General features: G+C 46.6%; 1 protein-coding gene across 1 annotated transcript in view; it reads left to right on the top strand.

Annotated features, from left to right (window-relative positions):
- Positions 1-17765, top strand: part of LOC126532076 (uncharacterized) — a 34091-nt gene that overhangs the window by 4122 nt on the left and 12204 nt on the right. The window contains exons 2-3 of the mRNA XM_072288355.1: positions 8786-8890; positions 11330-11431. Coding sequence (XP_072144456.1) covers positions 8786-8890; positions 11330-11431 — 207 coding nt within the window. The remainder of the gene's footprint in view (positions 1-8785; positions 8891-11329; positions 11432-17765) is intronic.

Raw genomic sequence — 17765 nt, 5'->3', positions numbered from 1 at the left:
TTGCCACCTAGTGGATCTCACCGAGCAGACAACTCCAGTAAACCGTCAGAGGCTACCCCAGTTCAACCCACCACGCCAGAAACAACTAAATTTACGCACCAGGAAACAACCACTACGATTACAACAACCTCTCGCGCAAACATGACAACGCCTTCCTCTGCAGCCCAAAACAACAGCACCTCAAGTGCGGCTATAAGCAGGTCGGCGATCGGAGCTTCCACAAAATTTGAGAACATAACTACTCTGGGCGAACATACCTCCACGACAGGAGCAGAAAATGCAAATATTCAAGATAACAATAATGTGACAGTAGGCGGTTCTAGTACTCGTTCTCTTACATACGGAACAGAAGAAAGTACAAGTTCGGCGTCAGAAGACTCTCGCCGAACCGTGAGCTCCACTGAAGCGATCAGAAACGATACCGAAAAACTTACCACTGCTGAAACCACCAGTAATGATACAAGTCAGCAAAAGACCACAACGACTACAACAACTACTATAACGACGACTACAACATATTTTACTACGCCATCTAACGGTACTTCAGGTACAGTTGGAAGCACCTCTACAGAAGGGACTTCGTCTGATCACGTGAGCTTAACTACCAAGAACGAACGGAGGTCTACGATAAGCACAGCAAAAACGGATGCTCCAGAATTCAAAAATGGGACGACCGACAGTTCATTCACCCGCCATGTTGCTCACGAAACAGAAGAGAAACCAACATTGCCACCTAGCGGATCTCACCGAGATGACAACTCCCGTAAAGCGCCAGAGCCTACAACAGTTCAACCCACCACGCCAGAAACAACCAGACTTACGCACAAGCAAACAACGACAACGATCACAACAACCTCTCGCGCAAACATGACAACGCCTTACTCTGCAGCACAAAACAAAAGCACCTCAAGTGCGGCTATAAGCAGTTCGGAGATCGGAGCGTCCACAAAATTTGAAAACATAACTACTCTGGGCGAACGTACCTCCACGACAGGAGCAGAAAATGCAAATATTCAAGATAACAATAATGTGACAGTAGGCGGTTCTAGTACTCGTTCTCTTATATCCGGAAAAGAAGAAAGTACAAGTTCGGCGTCAGAAGACTCTCGCCGAACCATGAGCTCCACTGAAGCGATCAGAAACGATACCGAAAAACTTAACACTGCTGAAGCCACCAGTAATGGTACAAGTCAGCAAAAGACCACAACGACGACAACAACCACTATAAGGACGACTACAACATATTTTACTACACCATCTAACAGTACTTCAGGTACAGTTAGAAGCACCTCTACAGAAGGAACTTCGTCTGATCACGTGAGCTTAACTACGAAGAACGAACGTAGGTCTACGATAAGCACAGCAAAAACTGATGCTCCAGAATTCAAAAATGGGACGACCGACAGTTCATTCACCCGCCATGTTGCTCACGAAACAGAAGAGAAACCAACATTGCCACCTAGCGGATCTCACCGAGATGACAACTCCCGTAAATCGCCAGAGCCTACAACAGTTCAACCCACCACGCCAGAAACAACCAGACTTACGCACAAGCAAACAACGACAACGATCACAACAACCTCTCGCGCAAACATGACAACGCCTTACTCTGCAGCACAAAACAAAAGCACCTCAAGTGCGGCTATAAGCAGTTCGGAGATCGGAGCGTCCACAAAATTTGAAAACATAACTACTCTGGGCGAACGTACCTCCACGACAGGAGCAGAAAATGCAAATATTCAAGATAACAATAATGTGACAGTAGGCGGTTCTAGTACTCGTTCTCTTATATCCGGAAAAGAAGAAAGTACAAGTTCGGCGTCAGAAGACTCTCGCCGAACCATGAGCTCCACTGAAGCGATCAGAAACGATACCGAAAAACTTAACACTGCTGAAGCCACCAGTAATGGTACAAGTCAGCAAAAGACCACAACGACGACAACAACCACTATAAGGACGACTACAACATATTTTACTACACCATCTAACAGTACTTCAGGTACAGTTAGAAGCACCTCTACAGAAGGAACTTCGTCTGATCACGTGAGCTTAACTACGAAGAACGAACGTAGGTCTACGATAAGCACAGCAAAAACTGATGCTCCAGAATTCAAAAATGAGACGACCGGCGGTTCTTTCACCCGCCATGTTGCTCACGAAACCGAAGAGAAACCAACATTGCCACCTAGCGGATCTCACCGAGCAGACAACTCCAATAAAGCGCCAGAGCCTACAACAGTTCAACCCACCACACCAGAAACAACTAAACTTACGCACCAGCAAACAACCACTACGACCACAACCTCTCGCGCAAGCATGACAACGCCTTCCTCTGCAGCCCAAAACAACAGCACCTCAAGTGCGGCTATAAGCAGTTCGGCGATCGGAGCTTCCACAAAATTTGAAAACATAACTACTCTGGGCGAACGCACCTCCACGACAGGAGCAGAAAATGCAAATATTCAAGATAACAATAATGTGACAGTAGGCGGTTCTAGTACTCGTTCTCTTACATCCGGAACAGAAGAAAGTACAAGTTCGGCGTCAGAAGACTCTCGCCGCACCATGAGCTCCACTGAAGCGATCAGAAACGATACCGAAAAACTTAACACTGCTGAAGCCACCAGTAATGGTACAAGTCAGCAAAAGACCACAACGACTACAACAACCACTACAAGGACGACTACAACATATTTTACTACACCATCTAACAGTACTTCAGGTACAGTTAGAAGCACCTCTACAAAAGGAACATCGTCTGATCACGTGAGCTTAATTACGAAGAACGAACGTGGGTCTACGATAAGCACAGCAAAAACTGATGCTCCAGAATTCAAAAATGAGACGGCCGGCGGTTCTTTCACCCGCCATGTTGCTCACGAAACCGAAGAGAAACCAACATTGCCACCTAGCGGATCTCACCGAGCAGACAACTCCAGTAAAGCGCCAGAGCCTACAACAGTTCAACCCACCACACCAGAAACAACTAAACTTACGCACCAGCAAACAACCACTACGACCACAACCTCTCGCGCAAGCATGACAACGCCTTCCTCTGCAGCACAAAACAACAGCACCTCAAGTGCGGCTATAAGCAGTTCGGCGATCGGAGCTTCCACAAAATTTGAAAACATAACTACTCTGGGCGAACGTACCACCACGACAGGAGCAGAAAATGCAAATATTCAAGATAACAATAATGTGACAGTAGGCGGTTCTAGTACTCGTTCTCTTACATCCGGAACAGAAGAAAGTACAAGTTCGGCGTCAGAAGACTCTCGCCGAACCATGAGCTCCACTGAAGCGATCAGAAACGATACCGAAAAACTTACCACTGCTGAAACCACCAGTAATGATACAAGTCAGCAAAAGACCACAACGACTACAACAACTACTATAACGACGAGTACAACATATTTTACTACGCCATCTAACAGTACTTCAGGTACAGTTAGAAGCACCTCTACAGAAGGAACTTCGTCTGATCACGTGAGCTTAACTACGAAGAACGAACGTAGGTCTACGATAAGCACAGCAAAATCTGATGCTCCAGAATTCAAAAATGAGACGGCCGGCGGTTCTTTCACCCGCCATGTTGCTCACGAAACACAAGATAAGCTTACATTGCCACCTAACGGATCTCACATAGCAGACAACTCGAGTAAAGCGTCAGAGCCTACCACAGTTCAACCCACCACGCCAGAAACAACTAAACTTACGCACCAGCAAACAACCTCTACGACCATAACAACCTCTCGCGCAAACATGACAACGCCTTCCTCTGCAGCCCAAAACAACAGCACCTCAAGAGCGGCTATAAGCAGTTCGGCGATCGGAGCTTCCACAAAATTTGAAAACATAACTACTCTGGGCGAACGCACCTCCACGACAGGAGCAGAAAATGCAAATATTCAAGATAACAATAATGTGACAGTAGGCGGTTCTAGTACTCGTTCTCTTATATCCGGAAAAGAAGAAAGTACAAGTTCGGCGTCAGAAGACTCTCGCCGAACCATGAGCTCCACTGAAGCGATCAGAAACGATACCGAAAAACTTACCACTGCTGAAACCACCAGTAATGATACAAGTCAGCAAAAGACCACAACGACTACAACAACTACTATAACGACGAGTACAACATATTTTACTACGCCATCTAACAGTACTTCTGGTACAGTTGGAAGCACCTCTACGGAAGGGACTTCGTCTGATCACGTGAGCTTAACTACTAAGAACAAACGTAAGTCTACCATAAGCACAGCAAAAACAGATGCTCCGGAATTCCAAAATGGGACGGCGGACGGTTCTTTCACCCGCCATGTTGCTCACGAAACCGAAGAGAAACCAACATTACCACCTAGCGGATCTCACCGAGCAGACAACTCCAGTAAAGCGCCAGAGCCTACAACAGTTCAACCCACCACGCCAGAAACAACTAAAGTTACGCACAAGCAAACAACCACTACGACAACAACAACCTCTCGCGCAAGCATGGCAACGCCTTCCTCTGCAGCACAAAACAACAGCACCTCAAGTGCGGCTATAAGCAGTTCGGCGATCGGAGCGTCCGCAAAACTTGAAAACATAACTACTCTGGGCGAACGTACCTCCACGACAGGAGCAGAAAATGCAAATATTCAAGATAACAATAATGTGACAGTAGGCGGTTCTAGTACTCGTTCTCTTATATCCGGAAAAGAAGAAAGTACTAGTTCGGCGTCAGAAGACTCTCGCCGAACCATGAGCTCCACTGAAGCGATCGGAAACGATACCGAAAAACTTACCACTGCTGAAGCAACCAGTAATGATACAAGTCAGCAAAAGACCACAACGACTACAACAACTACTATAAGGACGAGTACAACATATTTTACTACGCCATCTAACAGTACTTCAGGTACAGCTGGAAGCACCTCTACAGAAGGAACTTCGTCTGATCACGTGAGCTTAATTACGAAGAACGAACGTGGGTCTACGATAAGCACAGCAAAAACTGATGCTCCAGAATTCAAAAATGAGACGGCCGGCGGTTCTTTCACCCGCCATGTTGCTCACGAAACACAAGATAAGCCTACATTGCCACCTAGCGGATCTCACCGAGCAGACAACTCCAGTAAAGCGTCAGAGCCTACCACAGTTCAACCCACCACGCCAGAAACAACTAAACTTACACACCAGCAAACAACCACTACGACCACAACAACCTCTCGCGCAAACATGACAACGCCTTCCTCTGCAGCCCAAAACAAGAGCACCTCAAGTGCGGCTATAAGCAGTTCGGCGATCGGAGCGTCCACAAAATTTGAAAACATAACTACTCTGGGCGAAGGTACCTCCACGACAGGAGCAGAAAATGCAAATATTCAAGATAACAATAATGTGACAGTAGGCGGTTCTAGTACTCGTTCTCTTATATCCGGAAAAGAAGAAAGTACAAGTTCGGCGTCAGAAGACTCTCGCCGAACCATGAGCTCCACTGAAGCGATCAGAAACGATACCGAAAAACTTACCACTGCTGAAACCACCAGTAATGATACAAGTCAGCAAAAGACCACAACGACTACAACAACTACTATAACGACGAGTACAGCATATTTTACTACGCCATCTAACAGTACTTCAGGTACAGTTGGAAGCACCTCTACGGAAGGGACTTCGTCTGATCACGTGCGCTTAACTACCAAGAACGAACATAGGTCTACCATAAGCAAAGCAAACACAGGTGCTCCAGAATTCAAAAATGGGACGGCGGACGGTTCTTTCCCCCGCAATGTTGCTCACGAAAAAGAAGAGAAATCAACATTGCCACCTAGCGGATCTCACCGAGGAGACAACTCCAGTAAAGCGTCAGAGCCTACAACAGTTCAACCCACCACGCCAGAAACAACCAGACTTACGCACAAGCAAACAACCACTACGACCACAACAACCTCTCGCGCAAACATGACAACACCTTCCTCTGCAGCACAAAACAAAAGCACCTCAAGTGCGGCTATAAGCAGTTCGGCGATCGGAGCGTCCACAAAATTTGAAAACATAACTACTCTGGGCGAACATACCTCAACGACAGGAGCAGAAAATGCAAATATTCAAGATAACAATAATGTGACAGAAGGCCGCACTAGTACTCGTTCTCTTATATCCGGAAAAGAAGAAAGTACAAGTTCGGCGTCAGAAGACTCTCGCCGAACCATGAGCTCCACTGAAGCGATCAGAAACGATACCGAAAAACTTACCACTGCTGAAACCACCAGTAATGATACAAGTCAGCAAAAGACCACAACGACTACAACAACTACTATAACGACGAGTACAGCATATTTTACTACGCCATCTAACAGTACTTCAGGTACAGTTGGAAGCACCTCTACGGAAGGGACTTCGTCTGATTACGTGAGCTTAACTACCAAGAACGAACACAGGTCTACCATAAGCAAAGCAAACACAGATGCTCCAGAATTCAAAAATGGGACGGCGGACGGTTCTTTCACCCGCAATGTTGCTCACGAAAAAGAAGAGAAATCAACATTGCCACCTAGCGGATCTCACCGAGGAGACAACTCCAGTAAAGCGTCAAAGCCTACAACAGTTCAACCCACCACGCCAGAAACAACCAGACTTACGCACAAGCAAACAACCACTACGACCACAACAACCTCTCGCGCAAGGATGACAACGCCTTCCTCTGCAGCACAAAACAAAAGCACCTCAAGTGCGGCTATAAGCAGTTCGGCGATCGGAGCGTCCACAAAATTTGAAAACATAACTACTCTGGGCGAACGTACCTCAACGACAGGAGCAGAAAATGCAAATATTCAAGATAACAATAATGTGACAGAAGGCCGCACTAGTACTCGTTCTCTTATATCCGGAAAAGAAGAAAGTACAAGTTCGGCGTCAGAAGACTCTCGCCGAACCATGAGCTCCACTGAAGCGATCAGAAACGATACCGAAAAACTTACAACTGCTGAAACCACCAGTAATGATACAAGTCAGCAAAAGACCACAATGACTACAACAACTACTATAACGACGAGTACAACATATTTTACTACGCCATCTAACAGTACTTCAGGTACAGCTGGAAGCACCTCTACGGAAGGGACTTCGTCTGATCACGTGAGCTTAACTACCAAGAACGAACGTAGGTCTACCATAAGCACAGCAAAAACAGATGCTCCGGAATTCAAAAATGGGACGGCGGACGGTTCTTTCACCCGCCATGTTGCTCACGAAACCGAAGAGAAACCAACATTGCCACCTAGCGGATCTCACCGAGCAGACAACTCCAGTAAAGCGCCAGAGCCTACAACAGTTCAACCCACCACGCCAGAAACAACTAATATTACGCACAAGCAAACAACCACTACGACAACAACAACCTCTCGCGCAAGCATGACAACGCCTTCCTCTGCAGCACAAAACAACAGCACCTCAAGTGCGGCTATAAGCAGTTCGGCGATCGGAGCGTCCACAAAATTTGAAAACATAACTACTCTGGGCGAACGTACCTCCACGACAGGAGCAGAAAATGCAAATATTCAAGATAACAATAATGTGACAGTAGGCGGTTCTAGTACTCGTTCTCTTATATCCGGAAAAGAAGAAAGTACAAGCTCGGCGTCAGAAGACTCTCGCCGAACCATGAGCTCCACTGAAGCGATCAGAAACGATACCGAAAAACTTACAACTGCTGAAACCACCAGTAATGATACAAGTCAGCAAAAGACCACAACGACTACAACAACTACTGTAACGACGAGTACAACATATTTTACTACGCCATCTAACAGTACTTCAGGTACAGTTGGAAGTACCTCTACGGAAGGGACTTCGTCTGATCACGTGAGCTTAACTACCAAGAACGAACGTAGGTCTACCATAAGCACAGCAAAAACAGACGCTCCGGATTTCAAAAATGGGACGGCGGACGGTTCTTTCACCCGCTATGTTTCTCACGAAACAGAAGAGAAATCCACATTGCCACCTAGCGGATCTCACCGAGCAGACAACTCCAGTAAAACGTCAGAGCCTACAACAGTTCAACCCACCACGCCAGAAACAACCAGACTTACGCGCAAGCAAACAACCACTACGACCACAACAACCTCTCGCGCAAGCATGACAGCGCCTTCCTCTGCAGCACAAAACAACAGCACCTCAAGTGCGGCTATAAGCAGTTCGGCGATCGGAGCTTCCACAAAATTTGAAAACATAACTACTCTGGGCGAACGTACCACCACGACAGGAGCAGAAAATGCAAATATTCAAGATAACAATGATGTGACAGTAGGCGGTTCTAGTACTCGTTCTCTTATATCCGGAAAAGAAGAAAGTACAAGCTCGGCGTCAGAAGACTCTCGCCGAACCATGAGCTCCACTGAAGCGATCAGAAACGATACCGAAAAACTTACAACTGCTGAAACCACCAGTAATGATACAAGTCAGCAAAAGACCACAACGACTACAACAACTACTGTAACGACGAGTACAACATATTTTACTACGCCATCTAACAGTACTTCAGGTACAGTTGGAAGTACCTCTACGGAAGGGACTTCGTCTGATCACGTGAGCTTAATTACGAAGAACGAACGTGGGTCTACGATAAGCACAGCAAAAACTGATGCTCCAGAATTCAAAAATGAGACGGCCGGCGGTTCTTTCACCCGCCATGTTGCTCACGAAACACAAGATAAGCCTACATTGCCACCTAGCGGATCTCACCGAGCAGACAACCCCAGTAAAGCGTCAGAGCCTATCACAGTTCAACCCACCACGCCAGAAACAACTAAACTTGCGCACAAGCAAACAACCACTACGACAACAACAACCTCTCGCGCAAGCATGACAACGCCTTCCTCTGCAGCACAAAACAACAGCACCTCAAGTGCGGCTATAAGCAGTTCGGCGATCGGAGCTTCCACAAAATTTGAAAACATAACTACTCTGGGCGAACGTACCACCACGACAGGAGCAGAAAATGCAAATATTCAAGATAACAATGATGTGACAGTAGGCGGTTCTAGTACTCGTTCTCTTACATCCGGAACAGAAGAAAGTGCAAGTTCGGCGTCAGAAGACTCTCACCGAACCATGAGCTCCACTGAAGCGATCAGAAACGATACCGAAAAACTTACAACTGCTGAAACCACCAGTAATGATACAAGTCAGCAAAAGACCACAACGACTACAACAACTACTATAACGACGAGTACAACATATTTTACTACGCCATCTAACAGTACTTCAGGTACAGTTGGAAGCACCACTACGGAAGGGACTTCGTCTGATCACGTGAGCTTAACTACCAAGAACGAACGTAGGTCTACCATAAGCACAGCAAAAACAGATGCTCCGGAATTCAAAAATGGGACGGCGGACGGTTCTTTCACCCGCCATGTTGCTCACGAAACCGAAGAGAAACCAACATTGCCACCTAGCGGATCTCACCGAGCAGACAACTCCAGTAAAGCGCCAGAGCCTACAACAGTTCAACCCACCACGCCAGAAACAACTAAAGTTACGCACAAGCAAACAACCACTACGACAACAACAACCTCTCGCGCAAGCATGACAACGCCTTCCTCTGCAGCACAAAACAACAGCACCTCAAGGGCGGCTATAAGCAGTTCGGCGATCGGAGCGTCCACAAAATTTGAAAACATAACTACTCTGGGCGAACGTACCTCCACGACAGGAGCAGAAAATGCAAATATTCAAGATAACAATAATGTGACAGTAGGCGGTTCTAGTACTCGTTCTCTTATATCCGGAAAAGAAGAAAGTACAAGTTCGGCGTCAGAAGACTCTCGCCGAACCATGAGCTCCACTGAAGCGATCAGAAACGATACCGAAAAACTTACCACTGCTGAAGCCACCAGTAATGATACAAGTCAGCAAAAGACCACAACGACTACAAAAACTACTATAACGACGAGTACAACATATTTTACTACGCCATCTAACAGTACTTCAGGTACAGCTGGAAGCACCTCTACAGAAGGAACTTCGTCTGATCACGTGAGCTTAATTACGAAGAACGAACGTGGGTCTACGATAAGCACAGCAAAAACTGATGCTCCAGAATTCAAAAATGAGACGGCCGGCGGTTCTTTCACCCGCCATGTTGCTCACGAAACACAAGATAAGCCTACATTGCCACCTAGCGGATCTCACCGAGCAGACAACTCCAGTAAAGCGTCAGAGCCTACCACAGTTCAACCCACCACGCCAGAAACAACTAAACTTACACACCAGCAAACAACCACTACGACCCCAACAACCTCTCGCGCAAACATGAGAACGCCTTCCTCTGCAGCCCAAAACAACAGCACCTCAAGTGCGGCTATAAGCAGTTCGGCGATCGGAGCGTCCACAAAATTTGAAAACATAACTACTCTGGGCGAACGTACCTCCACGACAGGAGCAGAAAATGCAAATATTCAAGATAACAATAATGTGACAGTAGGCGGTTCTAGTACTCGTTCTCTTATATCCGGAAAAGAAGAAAGTACAAGCTCGGCGTCAGAAGACTCTCGCCGAACCATGAGCTCCACTGAAGCGATCAGAAACGATACCGAAAAACTTACAACTGCTGAAACCACCAGTAATGATATAAGTCAGCAAAAGACCACAACGACTACAACAACTACTATAACGACGAGTACAACATATTTTACTACGCCATCTAACAGTACTTCAGGTACAGTTGGAAGCACCTCTACGGAAGGGACTTCGTCTGATCACGTGAGCTTAACTACCAAGAACGAACGTAGGTCTACCATAAGCACAGCAAAAACAGACGCTCCGGATTTCAAAAATGGGACGGCGGACGGTTCTTTCACCCGCCATGTTGCTCACGAAACCGAAGAGAAACCAACATTGCCACCTAGCGGATCTCACCGAGCAGACAACTCCAGTAAAGCGCCAGAGCCTACAACAGTTCAACCCACCACGCCAGAAACAACTAAAGTTACGCACAAGCAAACAACCACTACGACAACAACAACGTCCCGCGCAAGCATGACAACGCCTTCCTCTGCAGCACAAAACAACAGCACCTCAAGGGCGGCTATAAGCAGTTCGGCGATCGGAGCGTCCACAAAATTTGAAAACATAACTACTCTGGGCGAACGTACCTCCACGACAGGAGCAGAAAATGCAAATATTCAAGATAACAATAATGTGACAGTAGGCGGTTCTAGTACTCGTTCTCTTATATCCGGAAAAGAAGAAAGTACAAGTTCGGCGTCAGAAGACTCTCGCCGAACCATGAGCTCCACTGAAGCGATCAGAAACGATACCGAAAAACTTACCACTGCTGAAGCCACCAGTAATGATACAAGTCAGCAAAAGACCACAACGACTACAACAACTACTATAACGACGAGTACAACATATTTTACTACGCCATCTAACAGTACTTCAGGTACAGCTGGAAGCACCTCTACAGAAGGAACTTCGTCTGATCACGTGAGCTTAATTACGAAGAACGAACGTGGGTCTACGATAAGCACAGCAAAAACTGATGCTCCAGAATTCAAAAATGAGACGGCCGGCGGTTCTTTCACCCGCCATGTTGCTCACGAAACACAAGATAAGCCTACATTGCCACCTAGCGGATCTCACCGAGCAGACAACCCCAGTAAAGCGTCAGAGCCTATCACAGTTCAACCCACCACGCCAGAAACAACTAAACTTGCGCACAAGCAAACAACCACTACGACAACAACAACCTCTCGCGCAAGCATGACAACGCCTTCCTCTGCAGCACAAAACAACAGCACCTCAAGTGCGGCTATAAGCAGTTCGGCGATCGGAGCTTCCACAAAATTTGAAAACATAACTACTCTGGGCGAACGTACCACCACGACAGGAGCAGAAAATGCAAATATTCAAGATAACAATGATGTGACAGTAGGCGGTTCTAGTACTCGTTCTCTTACATCCGGAACAGAAGAAAGTGCAAGTTCGGCGTCAGAAGACTCTCACCGAACCATGAGCTCCACTGAAGCGATCAGAAACGATACCGAAAAACTTACAACTGCTGAAACCACCAGTAATGATACAAGTCAGCAAAAGACCACAACGACTACAACAACTACTATAACGACGAGTACAACATATTTTACTACGCCATCTAACAGTACTTCAGGTACAGTTGGAAGCACCACTACGGAAGGGACTTCGTCTGATCACGTGAGCTTAACTACCAAGAACGAACGTAGGTCTACCATAAGCACAGCAAAAACAGATGCTCCGGAATTCAAAAATGGGACGGCGGACGGTTCTTTCACCCGCCATGTTGCTCACGAAAACGAAGAGAAACCAACATTGCCACCTAGCGGATCTCACCGAGCAGACAACTCCAGTAAAGCGCCAGAGCCTACAACAGTTCAATCCACCACGCCAGAAACAACTAAAGTTACGCACAAGCAAACAACCACTACGACAACAACAACCTCTCGCGCAAGCATGACAACGCCTTCCTCTGCAGCACAAAACAACAGCACCTCAAGGGCGGCTATAAGCAGTTCGGCGATCGGAGCGTCCACAAAATTTGAAAACATAACTACTCTGGGCGAACGTACCTCCACGACAGGAGCAGAAAATGCAAATATTCAAGATAACAATAATGTGACAGTAGGCGGTTCTAGTACTCGTTCTCTTATATCCGGAAAAGAAGAAAGTACAAGCTCGGCGTCAGAAGACTCTCGCCGAACCATGAGCTCCACTGAAGCGATCAGAAACGATACCGAAAAACTTACAACTGCTGAAACCACCAGTAATGATATAAGTCAGCAAAAGACCACAACGACTACAACAACTACTATAACGACGAGTACAACATATTTTACTACGCCATCTAACAGTACTTCAGGTACAGTTGGAAGCACCTCTACGGAAGGGACTTCGTCTGATCACGTGAGCTTAACTACCAAGAACGAACGTAGGTCTACCATAAGCACAGCAAAAACAGACGCTCCGGATTTCAAAAATGGGACGGCGGACGGTTCTTTCACCCGCTATGTTTCTTACGAAACAGAAGAGAAATCCACATTGCCACCTAGCGGATCTCACCGAGCAGACAACTCCAGTAAAACGTCAGAGCCTACAACAGTTCAACCCACCACGCCAGAAACAACCAGACTTACGCACAAGCAAACAACCACTACGACCACAACAACCTCTCGCGCAAGCATGACAGCGCCTTCCTCTGCAGCACAAAACAAAAGCACCTCAAGTGCGGCTATAAGCAGTTCGGCGATCGGAGCGTCCACAAAATTTGAAAACATAACTACTCTGGGCGAACGTACCTCAACGACAGGAGCAGAAAATGCAAATATTCAAGATAACAATAATGTGACAGTAGGCCGTTCTAGTACTCGTTCTCTTATATCCGGAAAAGAAGAAAGTACAAGTTCGGCGTCAGAAGACTCTCGCCGAACCATGAGCTCCACTGAAGCGATCAGAAACGATACCGAAAAACTTACAACTGCTGAAACCACCAGTAATGATACAAGTCAGCAAAAGACCACAACGACTACAACAACTACTATAACGACGAGTACAACATATTTTACTACGCCATCTAACAGTACTTCAGGTACAGTTGGAAGCACCTCTACGGAAGGGACTTCGTCTGATCACGTGAGCTTAACTACCAAGACCGAACGTAGGTCTACCATAAGCACAGCAAAAATAGATGCTCCGGAATTCAAAAATGGGACGGCGGACGGTTCTTTCACCCGCCATGTTGCTCACGAAACCGAAGAGAAACCAACATTGCCACCTAGCGGATCTCACCGAGCAGACAACTCCAGTAAAGCGCCAGAGCCTACAACAGTTCAACCCACCACGCCAGAAACAACTAAAGTTACGCACAAGCAAACAACCACTACGACAACAACAACGTCCCGCGCAAACATGACAACGCCTTCCTCTGCAGCACAAAACAACAGCACCTCAAGGGCGGCTATAAGCAGTTCGGCGATCGGAGCGTCCACAAAATTTGAAAACATAACTACTCTGGGCGAACGTACCTCCACGACAGGAGCAGAAAATGCAAATATTCAAGATAACAATAATGTGACAGTAGGCGGTTCTAGTACTCGTTCTCTTATATCCGGAAAAGAAGAAAGTACAAGTTCGGCGTCAGAAGACTCTCGCCGAACCATGAGCTCCACTGAAGCGATCAGAAACGATGCCGAAAAACTTACCACTGCTGAAGCCACCAGTAATGATACAAGTCAGCAAAAGACCACAACGACTACAACAACTACTATAACGACGAGTACAACATATTTTACTACGCCATCTAACAGTACTTCAGGTACAGCTGGAAGCACCTCTACAGAAGGAACTTCGTCTGATCACGTGAGCTTAATTACGAAGAACGAACGTGGGTCTACGATAAGCACAGCAAAAACTGATGCTCCAGAATTCAAAAATGAGACGGCCGGCGGTTCTTTCACCCGCCATGTTGCTCACGAAACACAAGATAAGCCTACATTGCCACCTAGCGGATCTCACCGAGCAGACAACCCCAGTAAAGCGTCAGAGCCTATCACAGTTCAACCCACCACGCCAGAAACAACTAAACTTGCGCACAAGCAAACAACCACTACGACAACAACAACCTCTCGCGCAAGCATGACAACGCCTTCCTCTGCAGCACAAAACAACAGCACCTCAAGTGCGGCTATAAGCAGTTCGGCGATCGGAGCTTCCACAAAATTTGAAAACATAACTACTCTGGGCGAACGTACCACCACGACAGGAGCAGAAAATGCAAATATTCAAGATAACAATGATGTGACAGTAGGCGGTTCTAGTACTCGTTCTCTTACATCCGGAACAGAAGAAAGTGCAAGTTCGGCGTCAGAAGACTCTCACCGAACCATGAGCTCCACTGAAGCGATCAGAAACGATACCGAAAAACTTACAACTGCTGAAACCACCAGTAATGATACAAGTCAGCAAAAGACCACAACGACTACAACAACTACTATAACGACGAGTACAACATATTTTACTACGCCATCTAACAGTACTTCAGGTACAGTTGGAAGCACCACTACGGAAGGGACTTCGTCTGATCACGTGAGCTTAACTACCAAGAACGAACGTAGGTCTACCATAAGCACAGCAAAAACAGATGCTCCGGAATTCAAAAATGGGACGGCGGACGGTTCTTTCACCCGCCATGTTGCTCACGAAACCGAAGAGAAACCAACATTGCCACCTAGCGGATCTCACCGAGCAGACAACTCCAGTAAAGCGCCAGAGCCTACAACAGTTCAATCCACCACGCCAGAAACAACTAAAGTTACGCACAAGCAAACAACCACTACGACAACAACAACCTCTCGCGCAAGCATGACAACGCCTTCCTCTGCAGCACAAAACAACAGCACCTCAAGGGCGGCTATAAGCAGTTCGGCGATCGGAGCGTCCACAAAATTTGAAAACATAACTACTCTGGGCGAACGTACCTCCACGACAGGGGCAGAAAATGCAAATATTCAAGATAACAGTAATGTGACAGTAGGCGGTTCTAGTACTCGTTCTCTTATATCCGGAAAAGAAGAAAGTACAAGTTCGGCGTCAGAAGACTCTCGCCGAACCATGAGCTCCACTGAAGCGATCAGAAACGATACCGAAAAAATTACCACTGCTGAAGCCACCAGTAATGATACAAGTCAGCAAAAGACCACAACGACTACAAAAACTACTATAACGACGAGTACAACATATTTTACTACGCCATCTAACAGTACTTCAGGTACAGCTGGAAGCACCTCTACAGAAGGAACTTCGTCTGATCACGTGAGCTTAATTACGAAGAACGAACGTGGGTCTACGATAAGCACAGCAAAAACTGATGCTCCAGAATTCAAAAATGAGACGGCCGGCGGTTCTTTCACCCGCCATGTTGCTCACGAAACACAAGATAAGCCTACATTGCCACCTAGCGGATCTCACCGAGCAGACAACTCCAGTAAAGCGTCAGAGCCTACCACAGTTCAACCCACCACGCCAGAAACAACTAAACTTACACACCAGCAAACAACCACTACTACCACAACAACCTCTCGCGCAAACATGACAACGCCTTCCTCTGCAGCCCAAAACAACAGCACCTCAAGTGCGGCTATAAGCAGTTCGGCGATCGGAGCGTCCACAAAACTTCAAGACATAACTACTCTGGGCGAAGGTACCTCCACGACAGGAGCAGAAAATGCAAATATTCAAGATAACAATAATATGACAGTAGGCGGTTCTAGTACTCGTTCTCTTATATCCGGAAAAGAAGAAAGTACAAGTTCGGCGTCAGAAGACTCTCGCCGAACCATGAGCTCCACTGAAGCGATCAGAAACGATACCGAAAAACTTACCACTGCTGAAACCACCAGTAATGATACAAGTCAGCAAAAGACCAGAACGACTACAACAACTACTATAACGACGAGTACAACATATTTTACTACGCCATCTAACAGTACTTCAGGTACAGTTGGAAGCACCTCTACGGAAGGGACTTCGTCTGATCACGTGAGCTTAACTACCAAGAACGAACGTAGGTCTACCATAAGCACAGCAAAAACAGACGCTCCGGATTTCAAAAATGGGACGGCGGACGGTTCTTTCACCCGCTATGTTTCTCACGAAACAGAAGAGAAATCCACATTGCCACCTAGCGGATCTCACCGAGCAGACAACTCCAGTAAAACGTCAGAGCCTACAACAGTTCAACCCACCACGCCAGAAACAAACAGACTTACGCACAAGCAAACAACCACTACGACCACAACAACCTCTCGCGCAAACATGACAGCGCCTTCCTCTGCAGCCCAAAACAACAGCACCTCAAGTGCGGCTATAAGCAGTTCGGCAATCGGAGCGTCCACAAAATTTGAAAACATAACTACTCTGGGCGAAGGTACCTCCACGACAGGAGCAGAAAATGCAAATATTCAAGATAACAATAATGTGACAGTAGGCGGTTCTAGTACTCGTTCTCTTATATCCGGAAAAGAAGAAAGTACAAGTTCGGCGTCAGAAGACTCTCGCCGAACCATGAGCTCCACTGAAGCGATCAGAAACGATACCGAAAAACTTACCACTGCTGAAACCACCAGTAATGATACAAGTCAGCAAAAGACCACAACGACTACAACAACTACTATAACGACGAGTACAACATATTTTACTACGCCATCTAACAGTACTTCAGGTACAGTTGGAAGCACGTCTACAGAAGGGGCTTCGTCTGATCACGTGAGCTTATCTACCAAGAACGAACGTAGGTCTACCATAAGCAAAGCAAAAACAGATGCTCCGGAATTCAAAAATGGGACGGCCGACGGTTCTTTCACCCGCTATGTTGCTCACGAAACAGAAGATAAACCTACCATGCCACCTAGCGGATCTCACCGAGCAGACAACTCCAGTAAAGCGTCAGAGCCTACAACATTGCAACCCACCACACCAGAAACAACTAAACTTACGCACCAGCAAACAACCACTACGACCACAACCTCTCGCGCAAGCATGACAACGCCTTTTTCTGCAGCACAAAACAACAGCACCTCAAGTGCGGCTATAAGCAGTTCGGCGATCGGAGCGTCCACAAAATTTGAAAACATAACTACTCTGGGCGAACGTACCTCAACGACAGGAGCAGAAAATGCAAATATTCAAGATAACAATAATGTGACAGTAGGCCGTTCTAGTACTCGTTCTCTTATATCCGGAAAAGA

The sequence above is a fragment of the Dermacentor andersoni genome, chromosome 5, assembly GCF_023375885.2.
Source record: "Dermacentor andersoni chromosome 5, qqDerAnde1_hic_scaffold, whole genome shotgun sequence".
NCBI lineage: Eukaryota > Metazoa > Arthropoda > Arachnida > Ixodida > Ixodidae > Dermacentor > Dermacentor andersoni.
Note: the sequence above shows the minus strand (reverse complement) of the source record. Positions and strands in the feature narration are given on the sequence as shown.